We start from the raw sequence: 20,730 nt of genomic DNA on the forward strand, positions 1-20,730 counted from the left end.
TTACTTTATGTCTATTAATATTTGCCTTATATATTTAGGTGCTCCTATGCTGGGTGCATATACATTTACAATTGTATCTTCTCGGATTAATTCCTTTATCATTAATGTCTTTGTCTCTTACAGTTTTTGTTTTAAAGTCTATTTTCTCTAATATAAGTATTGCTATCCCAGCTTCCCTTTCATTTCTATTTGCATGGAATAACCTTTCCCATCCCTTCACTTTCTGTTTTTGTCTTTAGAGCCACACCAAGTCCCCTGTAGGCAGTATATATACGGGTTTTGTTTTGTTATCCATTCAGCCACTCTGTGTCTTTTGACTGGAGCATTTAGTCCATTTCCATTTAATTATTGATAGGTATGTATTTACTGCCATTTTGTTAATTGTTTTTCAGTTGTTTTTGTACTTCTCTTTTGGTCCTTTGCTTTCATCCCTTATGATTTGATTAGTATCTTTTGTGTTATATTTGGATTTCTTTCCCTTTGTGTATATCTAATATAGGTTTTCTGGTTTACGATTATCATAAGGTTTGTATATAACAATCTGTATATATCTACATGATTATTTTCAGTTTTTAATCTCTTAAGTAGAAATGCATTTTAATAACCCTACATTTTTATGCCCCCTCCCACAGTTACTGTTTTGACATATTTTATACCTCTTTTTGTTTTGAAATCCCTTATTGTGGTTATGGGTGATTTTACTCCTTTTGTAATCCTCCTCATAGCTTTATATGTGGTTGGTTTAGTACCTTTACTGTGTATTTGCCTTTACCAATGAGATTTCTCCTCTCATAATTTTCATATTTCTTCTTACAACCTTTTTTTCAGCTTGGAGAAGCCCCTTAAACATTTCCTTTAAAGCAAGCCTGGTGGTGATGAACACTTTTAGCTTTTGTTTATCTGTAAAACTTTCTATTTCTCTATCAAATCTGAGTGAAAGCCTTGTTGAGGATTCTCGGTTGTCGGTTTTTCCCTTTTACCACTTGAAAAATATCATGCCACTCCGTTCTGGCCTTTTATGGGAATTTCCTTGTGTGCAACATTTTGCTTTTCCCCAGCTGCTTTTAATATTCTCTCTTTATCTTTAATTTTTGCCATTTTAATTATAATGTCTTGGTGTGGTCTTCTTTGGGTGGATCCTGTGGGAACTCTCTGTGCTTGCTGGACCTGGATTCTGTTTCTTTCCCCAAGTTAAGGAAGTCTTCAGTTAATTTGCTTTCAAATATGTTCTCTGCCCCCTTTTCTCCTTTCTTCTGGAAGCCCTACCATGCAAATGTTAGTACATCTGATGGTGTTTCAGAGGTATCTTAAACAGTACTCATTTCTTTTTATTCTTTTTTCTTTTTTTCTGTTGAGCTTCAGAGATTTCCGCTAATCTGTTTTGCAGCTCACTGATCATACAATTCACTGTTGATTCCTTCTAGTTTATTTATTTCAGTTATTGTATTCTTCATCTTTGCTTGGTCATTCTTTACATATTCTCTTTGTTAAGAAATTCTAATTTCTCACTCTGTTAATCCAATCATTTATTGGGTTCTTTGATCATTTTACAATCACTACCTTGAGTTCTTTATTGGGTAGGTCGCTTATGTCCACTTCACTTAGCTCTTCTTATGGGCTTTTCTCTTGTTCTTTCATTTGCAACATGTTCCTCTGTCTCATTTTGCCTAATTTCCTTTTTAATTTCTATGTATTTGGTAAGTTGGTTACATTTCCTGACCCTGAAGAAGTGGCCTTTTCTAGGAAACGTCCTATGAATCCTAGCAGTGCACTTCCCTCTGGTCTCCAGAGCCATATGCTGTACGGACAATACCTACATAGGCTGTGTGGGTCCTTCTGTTGTGGACAATCTGGTAGGCATGGCTGGCCCCCAGTCTGGTTGGTTCCCAGACCTTACCTTGTGCAGAGGCTGTCAGCCACTGGTGGGCAGAGCCAGGTCATAAGGCAGCTGGCTGCAGAGACCCAGGGGGTCCTGGGATCTCTGGCTGAAGGGCCTTGGAGGGTCCCAGAGCTGGTGTTGGCCTACTGCTGGGCAGGGCAAGCATCCAGTGGGTCCTGGGACTGCTGTTTGTCCACTGGCTGGTGAGACCTACTGGTTTGTGGAGCTGGGCCCTGGGATCTCTGGCTGAAGGCTTATGGAGGTTCCAGAGTTGATGTGTCAGCCTGCTGGTGGGTGAGGCTGGGGTCCAGGGGGTCCTGGGGTGGCGCTTGCTCACCGGTAGGTGATCCTGGCCCTGGGGATAATGCTGGCTCACTGGTGGGCAGATCCAGGTTCCAGGATCTCTGGCTGCAGGGCCTAAGTGGGGGTTCCCAGGGCTAGTGCACACACACTGGTGTGCAGGGCCATGTCCTGAGACCCCTGTAGGTTCAGGAGTTCTTAAAGCAACCAGCCTGCAGTGAGTGGGGCTGATTCCCTGTTTGGCTAGTTGTTTGGCTTGAGATGTCTCAGCATTGGTGCAGATAGGCTGGTGGGTAGGACCACGTCCTGACATTAATAGTCTAAAGGGAAGATTCCTAAATCGTCCTTATGGGCTCCACTGGTACAGAATGGTAGAATGAGCTCCCAAAAATGCCTACCACCAATGTCTATGTCCCTAGGGTGAGCTGCAGTGGCTTTCCACCTTTCCATGAGACTCTCCAAGATCAGCAGGTGGATCTGATCTGGGCTCCTTTCAAATTACTGCTTCTGCCCTCATTTCCTGAGCATGTGGATTTTATACATGCTGTATAAAGACTGTAGAGTCTCTATTTCTCACAGTCTTTCAGCACTGTTGAAATTAAGCCCTGCTGGCCTTCAAAGCCAAATATTCTGGGGGCTCTTCTTCCCAATGGAGGACTCCAGGGCTGGGGAGCCCCATGGGAAGCTTGAGCCCCTAGCTGCTTGGAGAGAATCGCTGCAATTGTAATTATCTTTCCACTTGTGGGCCACCCACTCCAAGGTATGGATCTTGATTATACTGTGTGCCTGCCCCTCTGTCTTGCTGTGGTTCCTTCTCTATATCTTCAGTAGTATAAGATCCTTTCTGCTAGTCTTCTGATCTTCCTCATCAATAGCTGCTCCGTAAATAGTTGTAATTTTGGTGTGTCCATGGAAGGAGGTGAGCTCAGGGTTTCCTACTTCACCATCTTGGCCATCAACCTGACCCTATTTATTTTCAAATGGGCATTGGTATATATTTTGCTGATGGTGTTTTACATAGGTGCATGTATATAAGTATTTCCTAGTGGAAGTATGAAACAAACCAACTGAATAATAAAGACTCATTAACTATTTAAACAAACTTCATCCCCATAGGATGCATATTTAGAAGTATAATCCTCAAAAAGGTATTAAAAACAACACTTACAGGAGAAACAAACAGGAAATTATTCAACGACAGTGAGTCCTTTTTTCTCATTCACAACACTATCATAGATAAAACTTCTGTCTTTGCACTCATATGGTTTGATGGATAAAAAGTAAGCATTCTTTAATGCAAAATAAGACCACAATGAGATATCATTACATATCCACAAGGATGAATAACATTAAAAAGACAGACCGTAACAAGTGTTGGCAAGTATGCAGAAACACTGGAAGTACTAGTGGGAATATAAATGGTACAACCACTTTGGAAAAAAGTTTGATGATTCATTATAAAATTAAACATCATTCACCATATGACCCAGCAATTCCACCCCTAGGTATTTACCAAAAAAAAAATAAAAACACATGTCTGTGCAAAGACTTGTACATCATGGATGTTCATAATAGTTTTGTTGGTGATAGCTGAAAACTGGAAGTATCTCAAATATCCAGCAACAGGTGAATGGATAAACAAATTGTGTTATATGCATACAATACTACTCAGAAAAAAAGGAAACTACTGATTTATACAATATGGATCAATATCAAAAACCTTACACTGAGCAAAACAAGGAAGATACAAAAGAGTATATAATGTATGATTCCATTTATAAGAAATTCTAGAAAAGATAAAACTAATTTATGGTGACAAAAATAGAGAAGCGGTTGCCTCAGGGAAGGACCTGACTGCATAGGAACATGAGGACTCCTTTAGGGTCATGAGATGTTTTGTATCTGTAAAAAGTATGTAAATATGTATATGTATATATCTATGTATATATATATGTATAATATGTATATATATATGTATAAATTCACTGAACTGAGAATTAAGTATTCATACAGATAAAGAGACTTTCAAATGACTAACTGAGCTACCCAAAAATTAAATTTACCTTGTGGGAAGGTAGAAGTTAATCTACAGGTTAAGTCACCATTTGGCATGTTGAGTGGATTTACACATTAAATGGGTAGTTGAAGTAGATGATCTTTAATCTCCTTCCCAATCATGAGATACTCTGACCACCATTTATAGAGAATATCACTTTCCATCCTAAAATGGCCCATTTATATATATTTTTTAATCTGGGAAGTTTTACTATCTTGGCATATAATAACAGTCAGAAAAATACACTGCAGGTCAGGGTCCTCTATATCCATGGTTCTTTAAAGTAATAAAGAAGATATGAATCAAATACTATATCCCGAGAAAGATCTTACCAGCTGTGCAGCCAAGACACTTGAGAACTCACTATTCATGGCATATGGGAGTGCTGTTTGTGCTCTTGAACCATATGTAGTCTGGAACCTCTTCTTTATCTCATTCAGAAAATTAAAGGCTCGCGAACGCTCAAAATCCTGAGGAGATGAATACAGAGTTAACACTAAACAAAAATGATATGGATGATTAAAAACAACCGTAAGAACAGCTAATATTTACTGAGCAATGATTCTATGAGGAGGAACTGACCTAATTTTACAGATAAAGAAACAAAGGCTCTGAAAAGAAACTAACTTGCCAAAAGTGAAACTAGTAAATGAAAGAGCTGAGTCGAATCCAAATGTTAGATTACTGCCAACTAAGATAACAATACCTAGGTTAGCATCTTAAGAGCAGGAATTGGGTTTTACTCCATCCATATCTTTCACAGGATCTATTAGAAAATCCAGCACGAGAAGATGCTTGAGAAATCCATAGTAATAGTACAGTCTTTCACACACAAAGATAACACTATTGACATAAACTTTTAATTAACTTTTTTCAGTAGTGGTGGTATATTTGAAAAGATCAAGGAATGTACTCTTGTCTAGTTCCAGTCAAAAAGTGTATGTATGTGTATAACCTATACACAAAAGTATAATTATAGCTTAAGAAATGTAAGACTCAACTCTGACCATCCCAAATTTAGTGCTATTTCTCACCTACTCCCAGCACTTTCACATCAGTCATTTCAAATATAACTGGATTTTTAAAATAATTTTAGAAAATACAGTGAAACCAGGGAATATAAGTCATTGTGATAATCACTGTGGTTGACACACATCTCCATTTCACCTAAGATTAATAGTCTAAGCCAAGAGTTCTTAAAGTTGGGTCAATGGTCCAAATTCAAGGGGCCAATGTACTTGGATTAAAAAAAAAAAACTCATTATTTTCACCAAACTTTAACTCAAATTTCAACTGTGAATGTAGTAACAAAATAGAGTAGTATTAAACAGTACCTGGGACTCTGTCACCAAGAGAAGTCTTTTTTACATGTACCATCAGTTACAGACATCTCTCAAAATATCATTAATACTTAACACCACATCAAAACTATTTTATTAAACCCATGACTATATCTTGTTATTAGTGAATTCATAAAGAAGCATGTATTACTAAATCAATATTTAAACTATTTTGAATACTGTGAAGGTCACTCAGTTGTGTCTGACTCTTTGAGACCCCATGGACTGTAGCCTGCCAGACTCCTCTGTCCATGAAATTCTCCAGGCCAGAATACTGGAGTGGGTAGCTGTTCCTGTCTCCAGGGGATCTTCTCAACTCAGGAATCAAACCCAGGTCTCCTGCATTGCAGGCAGATTCTTTATCAACTGAGCCACCAGGGAAGCTCTGAATACTGGATTTCAACATAACTGGTATTACTAGGTTGGTGCAAAAGTAATTTCGATTTTGCATTGTTGAACTTTGCCATTTGATATTGAAATATTTTTAAATACATGTGGTTATGTTACATATCATTTTAATGAGCATTTCTTGTTTTATGATTTTTGCTAATTATTACTTGCTAACTATATGTATTTTAGACTATGGAAATTATATTAGGCAAAAAGCAAATCTGAGTGATTTTCTTATTTGAGTTCAATATACGTCACAGCTGCAGAGAAAACTCACAACATCAACAATGTGTTTGGCCCTTGAACTGCTAACAAATTGTATGGTGCAGTGGTGGTTCAAGAAATTTTCCAAAGAAATCAAGTCTTGACAATAAGAACCACAGTGGCTGGCCATCAGAAGTTGACAATAACTAACTGAGAGCATCATCAAAGCTGATCCTCTTACAACTACATGAGAAGTTACCCAAGAACTCAATGTTTATCATTCTATGATCATTTGGCAATTGAGGAAAATTGGTAAGGTGAAAAAGTTTGAAAAGTGGTTGCCTACTGTTGTTGTTGTTGAGTCACTCAGTTGTGTCCAACTATTTGCAACCCCATGGACTGCAGCATGCCAGGCTTCCATGTCCTTCACCATCTACCAGAGCTTGCTCAAAATCATGTCCATTGAGTCAGTGATGCCATACAACCATCTTGTCCTCTATCATCCCCTTCTCTGCCTGCTTTCAGTACTTTCCAGCATCAGGGTCTTTTCTAATGAGTCAGCTCTTTGAATTAGGTGGCCAAAGTATTGGAGCTTCATCATCAGTCCTTCCAATGAATAGTCAGGGATGATTTCCTTTAGGATTGACTGGTTTGATCTCCTTGCAGTCTAAATGACTGTCAAGAGTCTTCTCCAACACCACAGTTCAAAAGCATCAATTCTTCAATGCTTGGCCCTCTTTATGGTCCAACTCTCACATCCATACATGACTACTGGAAAAACCATAGCTTTGACTATATTGACCTTTGTTGGCAAAGTAATGTCTCTGCTTTTTAATGTTTAGGTTGGTCATATTTTCTCTTCCAAGGAGCAAGTGCCTTTTAATTTTATGGCTGCAGTCACCATCTGCAGCAATTTTGGAGCCCAAGAAAATAAAGTCTGTCACTCTTTCCATTGTTTCCCCATCTATTTGCCATGATGTAATGGGAACAGATGCCATGATCTTTGTTTTTTGAATGTTGAGTTTTAAGTAAGCTTTTTCACTCTCTTCTTTCACCTTCATCAAGAGGTTCTTTAGTTCTTTGCTTTCTGCCATAAGGGTGGTTATCATATGCATATCTGAGGTTATTGATATTTATCCCAGCAATCTTGATTCCAGCTTGTTCTTCATCCAGTCCAGCATTTTGCATGATGTACACTGCATGTAATAAACAGGGTGACAATATACAGCCTTGACATACTCCTTTCCCAATTTGAAACCAGTCTATTGTTCCATGTCCTGTTCTAAGTGTTTCTTCTTGACGTGCATACAGGTTTTGCAGGAGGCAATTAAGGTGGTTTGGTAGTCCCATCTCTTTAAGAATTTTCCACAGTTTGTTGTGATTCACAAGAGTCAAAGGCTTTAGTGTAGTCCATGAAGCAGAAGTTGATGTTTTTTTTTTAATTCTCTTGCTTTTTCTATGATCCAACAGATGTTGGCAATTTGATCTCTCTCTGGTTCCTCTGCCTTTTTTAACTCCAACTTGAACATCTGGAAGTTAATAGTTCATGTACTATAGAAGTCTGGCTTGGAGAATTTTGAGCATTACTTTGCTAGCATGTGAAATTAGTGCAATTGGGCAGTAGTCTGAACATTCTTTGGCACTGCCCTTCTTTGGCACTGAAATGAAAACTGATCTTTTCCAGTCCTGTGGCCACTGCTGAATTTTTTAAATTTGCTGGCATATTGAATGCAGCATTTTAACAGCATCATCTTTCAGGATTTGAAATAGCTCAGCTGGAATTCCATCACCTACACTATCTTTGTTCATAGTGATGTTTCCTAAGGCCCACTTGACTTTGCCCTCTAAGATGTGGGGCTCTAGGTGACTCATCACACCATTGCGGTTATCTGTGTCATGAAGATCTTTTTGTACAGTTCTTCTGTGTACTCTTGCCACCTCTTCTTAGTATCTTCTGCTTCTGTTAGGTGCATACTGTTACTGTCCTTATTGTGCTCATCTTTGCATGAAATGTTCCCTTTTCTTAAAGAAATCTCCAGTCTTTCCCATTGTATTGCTTCCTTCTATTTCTTTGCATTGTTCACTTAGAAGTCTTTCTTATCTCTCATTGCTATTCTTTGGAACTCTCCATTCAGATGGGTATATCTTTCCTTTTCTCCTTTGCCTTTCGCCTCTCTTCTTTTCTCAGTTATTTGTAAGGCCTCCTCAGACAACCTTTTGCCTCCTGAGCTGACCACAAATCAAAAAAAGATCATCATTTTGAACTGTTATCTTCTCTTACTCTACACAACAACAACAAACCACTTCTTGGTTGGATTGTGATGTGCTACAAAAACTGGATTTTCCACAACAGCCAGCTCAGTGGTTGAACTGAGATGAAGCTCCAAAGCACTTCCCAATGCCAAACTTGCACCAAGAGAAAAAAAAAGGTATTAGTCACTGTTTGGTTGTCTACTGCCCATCTGATCCACTACAGTTTTCTGAATCTTGGCGAAACCATTAACATCTGAGAAGTGTGCTCAGCAAATTAAGGAGATGCACCAAAAATTGCAATGCCTGCAGCCGGCATCAGTCAACAAAAAGGGCCCAGTTCTTCTCTGCAACAATGCCCGGCCACTTGTCACATAACCAATGCTTCAAAAGTTGAATGAATTGGGCTATGAAGTTTTGCCTCATCTGCCATATTCACTTGACCTCTTGCAAACTGACTACCACTTCTTCAAGCATCTCAACAACTTTTTGCAAGGAAAATGCTTCCACGACCAGCAGCACACAGAAAAAGCTTTCCAAGAGTTCATCAAATCCTGAAGCACGGATTTTTTTGCTACAGGAATAATCAAGCTTATTTCTCATTGGCAAAAATGTGTTGATTATAATGGTTCTTATTTTGATTAATAAAGATGTGTTTGAGCCTAGTTATAATGATTTAAAATTCAGGGTCCAAAACCGCTATTACTTTTGCAGCAACCTAATAAAATCATGCATTTAAAAAATTCTGGGAGTGATCCACGAGCAGCAAAGAGGTCTGTGATACAATAAACATTAAGAACCATGATCTATGGCAATCATGCCAATTCCAATTTAAAAATAAGTACATAACCTAGTCCTAGCCAGTAAGGCATGAAAAGTCCGCTTTGAAAGTGGGAGAAGGGAAAGGTGTACCTCTGGGGAGTTTCCTCATTCCTGCAGGAAGAGACCTGCGAAGACATAGCCCCTCTTTTTTGGACACAAATAAACAAGCACGTAGCTCTTTGAAACCATAATGGAAATGTGTCCAAGAAGAAGTCGACACTAGGATTGCAGAGAGGAGAGAGGACCTGGATGGCACTGTTAAGGTACTGAGCATTTTGCATCAAACTACAAATACTCAAAAAACAACCTACCATTGTAAACTATGGGTTTACAAAGTTGATTATAATGTGTTGTGATTCCGTTTTCCCAAAGTCCACATACATTAGAAAATTCACTAACTACTGATTAAAGGAGTGAAATAATCTATTTACTATTTCAGATAAATTTTGAGAGGGTCTGATACTGAAGAATCATAATAATGAACACCAATTCTCACTATACAATAAATTAAGTGTAGAAGTTATAATAAAAGGTTCAGCTAAAACTCTACAAAACCAAACTGATTTGCAAATACCCAGATATCAACTTTTTCTGTGATTTGCTACTCTACATGACAAATGCAAAGCATAAAAAACAATTCTGAGCTATAGAAAGTTATATTTGCGTCAACTTTACCCACCACAGATACAGATAATTAAGAACTAACTCTACTAATTTTACACATAGTTAAAGAGCAACATGTCCTCAAATTACTTACATCATCAGTGATACAAAGATATACAATCCTGTCTTGGCAGATGTAATGAAACAGATAACTGTAGAATAAAAGATATAAAACTTACTGTGGTTATGAGCAATATCTCTTTCACTTCTATCTTCTATCTACGTATAAGAAATTTTAGAACTGCCAACATGACCATATTATTTACAAATACTGTCTATTTTCCTTCTCCCCTATATACCTATTTCTCTCAAGTCAAACTTGATAGAAATAAATAAGAAATTAAAACAGGGTCTCTATTCTATCTAAATAGTGCAACATGATGCACATTATCCATAATAATAATATCTAAGAAAGCATAATTGGACTGTATTTGCTCTGCTGCATGGCATTCCGGACCATAGTTCCCTGACCAGGGATTGAACCCAGGCCCCAGCAGGGAAAGCACTGAATCCTAACCACTGGACTGCTAGAGAAGTCTCAGATTCTTAAGGTTTGAACAAGAGATGACATCTGAAGGACACATAATTAAGATAAACACCCAAATGGGCCACACAGAGCAAACATTTTTTTCTACCAGATACTCAACAATAACATATATTTGGCATCGACTCGGAGCCAGTTACTGGGTTAGGTGCTGAGGATACAAATAAGCAAAATCATCAGTCCCTGCCTTCAGAGAATGAAAATGCAGGCAATTGTGGAACAGCATAGTAAGGAGGATGATAAAGAGTTAGAGGGGAGGGGAAGAGTTAAAGGCAGTACATGGTGCTATGGGGATATAGAAGAGACACCCATATCTTATATAGAGGAGTTTGGCAAAGGGTAACTGGAGGACATCCCAGAGCACATGTCTGAGCTGAACCTGAAGACTAAGTAACAGATGGCAAGAAGAAGAACAAGTGAAGAGAGTTCTGGAATGAGAGACCAACAAGCTTAAGGGCTTTGGGATAAAACAGCACATAATGGGTTTGAAAGTAAAATTAATTAACATGGCTAAAGTATAGAATGTACGGAACAAAAATAAATGGCTTCCACAAAGGAGGTTGTAAGCAAGCAAATACTTTCAAATCTTGTATAAGGTTTTCAAGTCTCACTGTATCTATACAATCCTAAGAACAATGATCAAGTATCAAATGGTCTTAGCAAGGGGACAGAGTGATCAGAACTGCCACAGAAAAGGATGTTTTGGCTAGAGTATGAGAACTAATAAAAAGGAGGAGCAGGCAAGAGACTACTGAAGTACTGAAGTAGAACACTGAAGGAAACAAACTAAAGTACTATGGGCAATGAAGAAGGAACAGAGAAAAGAACTTGAGGACTGGCTACTGGGGTTGAGGCAGAGGGATAACTCGATTTTGCTTCCCAGATTTCTACTCTGGGCAAGTAGATAGACAAGAGTAGCTGCTGAATTGTATCATTAATGTTCACATAGAGGTTTTATGTGAATTATAGGGAGGTATTGGAACTCAAATGTCTTCCTCCACCACTCTGAAACTGTTACATCAACTCCACCAATCACTTCCACACTCCATATCCAGTGGCTCTTTCTGACACATTTGATACTGTGACCACTTCCTTCCTCTAGAAACTGCTCTCTCTTCACTAGATTTTTTGACACCAGGCTTGCCTGGTTTATATGGTAATCTCTTTCCCTCTCTGTTGATGCTTTCCAGCATCCTCAGTCCCCTGCTTTTCTCACAAAGACTCCTTGGAGGGTGGCACCCACTTTCATGTTTTGCTGCCGATACCTGTTTTCAGCTAATACAATTACACTGATTTCCAAATCTAAATGTGACCTATCTCCTGAGCTCAAGGCCTGAATATGCTACTGTTGGTTAGACATATCTAACTAGATATACCATAGACAAACACAGCAGGTGCAAAAATGGAAGTCATCATTTCCCCCACAAAATTTGTTTCTGCTAAACCACACTTTTTGCCTTTTCATACTTTTCATGGGGTTCTCAAGGACTTTGGAAGTTCTTTGGAAGGATGGATGCTGAAGCTGAAACTCCAATACTCTGGCCACCTGATGCAAAGAACTGACTCATTGGCAAAGACCCTGATGCTGGGAAAGATTGAAGGCAGGAGGAGAAGGGGACGATATAGGATGAGATGGTTGGATGGCATCACCGACTCAATGGACATGAGTTTGAGAAGGCCCCAGGAGTTGGTGATAAAACACAGAAGCCTGGTGTGCTACAGTACATTGGGTTGCAAAGAATCAGACACGACTGAGTGACTGAACTGACAGAACTGAAATCACATTTAGAATTGATGCTTTCGAACTGTGGTGCTGGAAAAAACTCTTGAGAGTTCCTTGGACAGCAAGGAGATCAAACCAGTCATTCTTAAAGGAAATCAATCATGAATACTCATTAAAAGTACTGATGCTAAAGATGAAGCTCCAATACTTTGGCCACCTGATGCAAACAGCTGACTCCTTGGAAAAGACTCTGATGCTAGGAAAGATTGAAGGCAGAAGGAGAAGAGGTCGACAGAGGGTGAGATGGTTAGATGACATCACTGATTCAATGGATGTGAACTTGGGCAAACTCCAGGAGATGATGAGGGACAGGGAACCTGGCATGCTGCAGTCCACTGGGTCACAAAGAGTCGGACGCAACTTGGTGACTGTACAACAACAACAAAATCACACTTGGGAGTACCTTGGTACAAGACCATAGGAGGTAATGAGGTATGGTTATTGCCATCAAAGAGCCTATAGTCACGGTACAGAGACAAAAAATGAAGATTGCAATTATAACACAGTGTCAGAAGTGCTATAATGGATAAACACAGGATACTATGCTGCTGCTAAGTCACTTTAGTTGTGTCCGACTCTGTGCGACCCCATAGACGGCAGCCAACGAGGCTCCCCACCCAGGATTCTCTAGGCAAGAACACTGGAGTGGGTTGCCATTTCCTTCTCCAATGCATGAAAATGAAAAGTGAAAGTGAAGTCACTCAGTTGTGTCTGACCCTCAGCGACTCCATGGACTGCAGTCTTCCAGGCTCCTCCGTCCATGGGATTTTCCAGGCAAGAGTACTGGAGTGGGGTGCCATTGCCTTCTCCGACAGGATACTATGGAGACACATAAAAAGGAGGCACCTGGCACAGTCTTGGAGTTTTCAGGGGTTTCTAGAAGAGGAAACATAAGCTCAGGAAGACAAACTCAAATTTTGAAAAAGTAACAGCTATTGCAGAGGCTAAAAAGAGAGAACAAACCCAGAACTGATATGCACATAGCTAAGTATGGCTGAAGAACAAAACTGAGAGCTCAAATAATGAGAGATGAGGCCAGAAGAGGCAGATCTTGAAGAATTTTTCAAGTTGTGTTAAGAAACTTTATCCTGCGTACCTGCTGAAGGAAGGGACATTATTAGAATCGCCCTTTTAGAAGGATTAAAATGAAAATTAGAAAGTATTTCATTTGGGACCTGTAAAATAGGAGGGGAAGGACATTCCAAGATGCAAAATCAAGGAAAAAAAAATATACCAAAGCTTAAAATAACATAGATTGGTCTGGGAATGACAAAGATATCTATAGAGACAAAGATGTAACAGAAATACACAAAATAATGAAGGCTTAGTTTGGGTTTTAAGCAAGAAAGTATAATCTTAGGAATGTTAAATACAGATTTAAGGAGGGACCAACTAGAAGCAGAAAAACCAGTTGTGGTTTAGTCACTCAGTCATGTCCAACTCTTTGCAACACCATGGACTGTAGCCCACCAGGCTCCTCTGTCCATGGAATTCTCCAGGCAAGAATACTGGAGTGGGTTGTCATTTCCTTCTTCAGGAGACCTTCCTGATCCAGGGATCAAACCTGTGTCTCCTGTGCTGCAGGTGATCTGCATTGCAGATCGATTCCTTACTGACTGAGCCACCAGGGGAGACGAAAAACCAGTTAGGGGGAGGTCATTAGGAATGAGAAACAATGAATGCCTGGACAAACACTATGATGAATGTGGAGAGAGGAGACTGAAATACCTCTTGTAGCTGAATGGCAAAGATTTGGTGAAGAAGTCAAATGTGATTCTGAAGTTTTAAGATTAGCCAGCTGAATGACTGGTGATGCTATTAATGAAAGAAAGAAATAGCAAGAAGAAGGTCAGATTTCAGGAAGCAATGATTTTCACATAATAAAATGGAACTTTTTATTTTGGTATACAGTAATAACACTGGAAAAGACCCTGATGCTGGGAAAGATTGAAGGCGGGAGGAGAATGGGATGACAGAGGATGAGATGGTTGGATGGCATCACCAACTCGATGGACATGAGTTTGAGTAAGCTCCGGAAGTTGGTGATGGACAGGGAATCCTGGCGTGCTGCAGTCCATGGGTCACAAAGAGTGGAAATGACTGAGTGAACTGAACTGACTGAAATAAAAGATATCTTTATCTTTGATTGGGATGATGGAACATGATTATAGGAAAGAAACCAAGGTAGAAGCTTAAAAAGAAAGAAACAACTCAGTGATGGATACTTACTCCAAATGAGACCAGGTAGGACTGGGTAAGGATGCAGGTAGAAAGACACAGCAGATAAGTTAACATTGCTTTCTTGCAGTATAACCACATTTTCATTGCATTACATAGCCAACTTCCCTTAGAGTTAGATATGGCTATGTGATAAGTTCTGCCTGATAAAATGTGAGTGGAAGGTGCATACCCTGCTTCCCAGTCCTGCCTCTAAAAAGATGACACACGCTTTCCCTGAGCATTTTCCTGGAAACTAACTAGAAACATGATCGTTAAGCCCAGCAAATTTTTTAAGAAACCCTAAAGCCATACTCACGAGCAACTGGGGTCATTTAACCCCCAGGTAACTTCTCAGACCCTAAACTACAGCAGAGAGTAGTAGACTACAGAACCTGTAGTTTCCAAAGATGACAAACTCACTAATACCCATTTTGGACGTGGCCACAGAGGATAATGTACCAGGAAAAGCCTCCGGGAGAACAAAGGGAGAAAAGATGAAGAAATTCTTCCTGCAAAGCAGAACCACTCCTGGATCTGAACAGGAGTCTCTGAAATTGCTGTGTGGTAGTATTTGAATACTGCTGGGAAGCAGTGACATCTACATGTCAATAGGCCACAGGAGTCATCCCTGGGTATGATAGAGAGGACTGTTATCACCCAGATTGTCTGGACCTGGAGCTGGACAAAGCGATCAGATAAATCTTTGGGGCCACTTCCTGCAGAGAGGAAGTGTGCTTTGGGAAGAAGAGCACATCCAAATATTTTGGAGGCCCAGAACAGTAGACTGGAAGATTGTGAGCTGTCTCCTGATACCCTATAACTTCTTCCAGAGTAATGGAGTTTTAGCTGAGCACATGGCTACATAGCTAGAAATGACAAATTCTAGTCTTCATTTCCAGCTAGGTTAGCTACATAACGATGTAGTGAACAATACTATCAGCCACTTCTGGACTGTGCCTTAAAAAATACCAGAACTGAAGAAGCTGCCTTGGCCAGAATTGGAAGGCACTAATTAAAACTGGCAGAGCCACTCCAACAGTCCCAAAGTCTTCCTCTCTGGGATATCTCATAAATTAACACTGTCTTTTAGGGTCTCTCTGTTGCAGTAACTTACACTAAATCCTAAATGATATAAGGAGTTACTTCTGGAAACCAACAAGGACCTCCTCCTGAGATAGGGTCTAAGGAAATTAGGATGAGTTAGGTATTGAAAGATTTTTAAGTATTAAGGAGGAAGGCTGAGGCAATATTTACGATTACTAAGATTTCCCACCTATGCCCCCTTCAATTCATTCTCCAACCAGCCACAACAGTGATCTTTCTAAAGCAAAACCTTACCATGTCACACCCCAGCTGGAAACATTCAATGCCTTCCCATTGCCCACTGTGGCAACCCCTTAACGTGGCCTATGAGGCCCTATAGGACTTCTCTTGTCAATCTCTCTGGCTTTATTTTCATGACGTTGGGCACCAGTCACAGAGAATCACCTGAAGTTCACTAAATATGCATCATGAGCTCATGTCTCCATACTTCTCTACCAGCTGTTCCTTCTACCTGGAATACCACCCCCCTACCCACTACCTTCTACTCTCTACCGTGATTATCTATGAATTTGACCATCTCCTTCATTAAACTATAACCTCCATTAAACAACGAGGACAAATACTGAGTAATTTCTTGTATCTCCAGCACCACCAAAGTGTCTGGTGACAGTTAAGTGCTCAGTAAATATTTACAGAAAGAATGAACAAATAATTGTTATTTATCATAACTATATCAAGTTTCACATATCCTAGAGCTCTATAGCAGAGTCACTTTTATATCTAACATTTCCATATTGTTCTTTAAAATATGAGTATCACTTAGGTGACAGAATAAAATAATTTTTAGTTAAATTTAAAATTAATAGAACCAGACATTTTCTAAGCTGGTAAAGATTATTGTTCTGTCAGCTTATTCAAATTATCTACTGAGAAGCTTGCTTTTCTAGTTTTCTACTGTTCTGAGTATAATAATATAATTTTTTTTACCCGCTACCCACACAGAGCAGAACTCACTTGCCGTGTGAGTACGTTAGTTTGTTATTTTCAGAAGGTATCTTAGCCAGAATCTGCTCTGTCACCTCCAGGAAGTTGCCTCCACACCAAGCATGTTTGGCAAGGATAGTGGTTCCCCTGGCAACAACAGCAAAAAGAATAGCCATGGCTTCAATCTATCAAAAAGAAAAAAAAAGAAACATAAGATTTAGAATATTTCTTTGACATAACCTTTCAAAAGTAACTTACTATTTATCATTTACCAACATCCATCTGGAGACAATATTGACCAAGGCACTGTAAGAGTAAACAGAACAGACTTAACAAGGTCACAGTCTTGTACAAGCCTAAAACATACTGATGTGCATTCAAATATAGAGACAAATCAAATGGATACATATATATACTTTTATGTGTATGTGTGTATACAATGCAATGCATATGATACATACATACACACATAATTGCATTGATTGATAGGTTGCATTTTCAAATTATACAGCACAAACTGATATCACCCCCTGAAAAGCAATGGCCATAGATGGCAAAGGGACAGAAAGATGTCTTCATTCTTTAATGAAGTGATCTCATCTTGAAAATTTATCCTAGGGAAACAGTTCAATAAAAGTTAGATTCTAGATTCACAAATACATGTATTATCAATAATAATAGCCCATATTTATTAAGTACTTACTATATGCCAGGCACAATTTTAAGCACTTTACATTTATTAACTCATTTAATCCTTACATCAATTAAATTAATACACTATTATGACACTTAGAGTAAAATGAGGAAACTTAAGGATAGATGACTTACATAATTTATCCAGAATTACTGAACCAGAATTACAGTGGCAAAAGTTGTGATTTAACCTGAAGAAGGATGATTCTAATACCCACAATTTTATCTCTATACTGTATACTGCCTCTACTATGAAGGCATTAACCATCACAGGAACTAAGTGAAAATAACCCAAATCTTCCACAAGAGAAGAATGGTTCTATAAATTATTGTAAGATCTTTTATAAACAAAATATTTCAAAAACAATACAGCATGAGTTTAAGACTACAGTAATACCTGGGAGATACTGCAGGTTCAGTTCTAGACTACCACAATAAAGCAAATATAACAATAAAACAAGTAACATGAACTTTTTGCTTTCCCAATGTATACAGAAGATATGTTTATAATATGCTATAGTCTACTAAGTGTGCAATAGCATTATATCTTAAAAAATAATATTCATGTCTTAAATAAAAGTACTTAATTGCTAAAAAATGCTAACCATCATGTGAGCCTTCAGCAAGTCATAATAGTAACATCAGAGATGACTGATCACAGATCACCATAACAAATAAAATGAAAAAGTTTGAAATATTGCAAGAATTATTAAAATGTTACACAGAGACATGAAATGTGCAAAATATCATTGGAAAAGTGATGCTGACAGACCTGTTCAGTGCAGAACTGCTACAAACCTTTGATTTGTTTTTAAAAAAAAAAGGCAATATCCATGAAGCACAATAAAGCATACTGCAATAAAAAGAGGTTTGCCCATATTTTCCTTATATTTATCAATTTATACTATCTTTCCCCACAGAACAGTCAGGTTTGTCTTATTTAATGCCATAAACTTATAAAAGGGATGAACAAATGTCTTTATATTCTTCAACTAACTCTTCAACCTAATGTTATTTGTTAACATGTTCCATTTCATCCAATAAGCCAGAGTCATCCTGGGTGGCAGACTGAGAATTCCTTATTAAAAATTCAAATCCCTGGTAAAACCTCCTGAAATTCTCTTCAAGTAGGCCTGAGGTAGGGCCCTGAAATATACATTTAAGCCAACCCAGTCTCGATGCAGGTGATTCACAGGCCCACATTTTGTGAAACACAGCAATTATATTGAGGTGAGGGAATCCACTGATTCCCTCTTAGAATGTCCTTGGTAAGAAGGACAGTATACAGAAGTGCTTATCTGTCTCTTGAGCTGAACTCCTCTTGAGGTCTCTTCATTTCACTCTCTAAATGAAAGTGTTTCAAGGGTTGTGTTCTCAGCCATCTTCTTTCTGGATTTCTCCAAACACATATGTAGTAGCATGTCTTAATTTCTAAATTACTCTCTCATACATTATATTCCTTGATTCTAAAAGCCTCAACTGGCAGAGGAATAGGATGGGGAGACCACTTTCTCCCCCACAAATTCATCAAAAGATCATTTGAATGCTGAGCAACTTCCACAAAACAACTTCTGAATGCTGGCACAGGACACCAAGCACCAGAAAGGCAGCCCATTCTCTTCGAAAGGAGGTAGGACAAAATATAATAGACAAAAAGAGAGACAAGAGTTTGGGACAGAGACCCATCCCGGGGAGGGAGTCGTGAAGGAGGAGTAGTTTCCAAACACCAGGAAACCCTCTCAATGGCGGGTCTGTGGGGAGTTTGGAATCTCAGAGGGCAACATAACCGGGAGAAAGAAAAAGAAAACTCACAGGATACAAGCCTAACTGCAACTACCAGTGGAAGAAGTAGCCCAGATGCTCGCATCTGTCAGCAGTGAGCAGGTACTGAACAGGGAGGTGCGGGCTGCACTGCTTAGGGTAAGGACCATGTGTAAATGCCCTGAGGGCAATCTAAGGGAGCTAAGGTGAGATAGCAACCCAAACCATGGGGTAGCCAGAGAGAGAGAAAAAAAGAGAGAGAGAGAGAACTTTCCTACGAAAAGCTCTAACCTAAGGCACAGTCTGGCCAGCTCACATAACAAAGGACTGAATGATCACCAAAGGAGAGCTGGCTGGCTGTGGACCAGCCCCTTGCCCACTGGAGGCAGAAAGGCAGGCGTGCAACAGCCATAGCCCGAAGGCAAGGGGCCATCTCAGTCCCAGAGACAGCATCCTCCACCAAACTGTGAGCAGGCTCCCAGTTGCTAATCACATCTTCCTGGGATCCTGGATGGTTGACATCTGCCAGGAGGGTCACAGCCTAAGATCAGCCTCCAAGAGGAGACACATGGCACAACTGAAACATGCTCTTGCAGTGCACCCGGGAAACCAAGGCGCCAGGACCAGGGAGGAGATTAAGATGAACAGCCCACATGGGACAGTGCACTCACTAAAAACCTGGTCACCTGAGCTGCTCGGACCTGGGAAGGGCACAAAAAGCATGCCCAACCGAGTCTGTGCCTTTGTGGAGTACCCGAGAACCTGAACCTGAGCAGCTTAGACCTGGGAAGTTCACAAAACACAGGGCCCACTTTGGACAGTTCCCCTGCAGAGCAACCTGGAGCCTGAGCAGTGTAGACTGGGAAAGCACAGGCCATCGTGAGCTGGGGCAAACCCCATGTGGTCTATACACTACGAGCACTCCCTAAACATGCCAGTGATATTTGTTTGCCGTGTTCCTCCCTCCCCACAACACAACTGAACAAGTGAGCCTAAATAAGTGACCACCTTTGCCCCCTTCTGTCAGGGCGGAAATTAGACACTGAAGAGACTTGAAGCCAAAATAAAGAAAGAACAGGGAGCCACTCTAAAAGTGACAGGTGCAACAGATTAAAACCCTGTAGTTAGCATTGACTAAGCATTGGAAGGGGCCTATAAACTTTGGAGAAAAAGTTAAAGCTGGAACCAGGACTATCTGAAACTGAAATGACCCCACACTGCCCTCAGCAGCTCCAGACAAATTCCTAGATATATTCTACTATTAACATTTTTTAACTTTTTTATTTTTAAATTCTTTATTACTCCCTTTTCATTTTTACAATCTACTATCACCTTGCAAAAAAAACTATTTTTAAAGCAAATTTCACATTTATATTTTTCATAATTTCTGTGATTTTGTTTTGTATTCTTAATATTGTATTTTTGAGAGTCTAAGCACTACTCTAAATTTTTAATCTTTGCTTTTTGGTATTTGTTATCAACTCTGCACCTTTAAGAATCTAATCTTCAGTACCCATTTTTACTTAGGGGTGTGATTGCTGGCTTGATTCCTCTCTCCCCTTTTGACTCTCCTTTTTCTCCCACAGGTCACCTCTATCTCCTCCCTCCCCCTTCTCTTCTCTACCTAACTTTGTGAATCTCTTTGGGCATTCCAGGCTGTGGAGAGTGCATAGGGAATTGATTACTGGCTAGATGGCTCTCTCCCCTTTTGGCTCCCTCCCTTCTCCTCCTGGTCAGTTCTGTCTCCCTCATCCTTCTTCTCTTCTACATGCAACTCTGTGAACCTCCCTGGGTGTC

At 39.5% G+C, this 20,730-nt stretch overlaps 1 protein-coding gene across 1 annotated transcript in view; it reads right to left on the bottom strand.

The window, feature by feature from the left end:
* VAMP7 (vesicle associated membrane protein 7) overlaps window positions 1-20,730 on the bottom strand; it is a gene marked incomplete at its 3' end in the record, with an annotated part of 44,777 nt that overhangs the window by 14,237 nt on the left and 9,810 nt on the right. The window contains 3 exon segments of the mRNA NM_001076302.1: window positions 4,568-4,705; window positions 9,999-10,056; window positions 16,510-16,664. Coding sequence (NP_001069770.1) covers window positions 4,568-4,705; window positions 9,999-10,056; window positions 16,510-16,655 — 342 coding nt within the window.

The sequence above is a fragment of the Bos taurus genome, chromosome X, assembly GCF_002263795.3.
Source record: "Bos taurus isolate L1 Dominette 01449 registration number 42190680 breed Hereford chromosome X, ARS-UCD2.0, whole genome shotgun sequence".
Classification (NCBI taxonomy): domain Eukaryota; kingdom Metazoa; phylum Chordata; class Mammalia; order Artiodactyla; family Bovidae; genus Bos; species Bos taurus.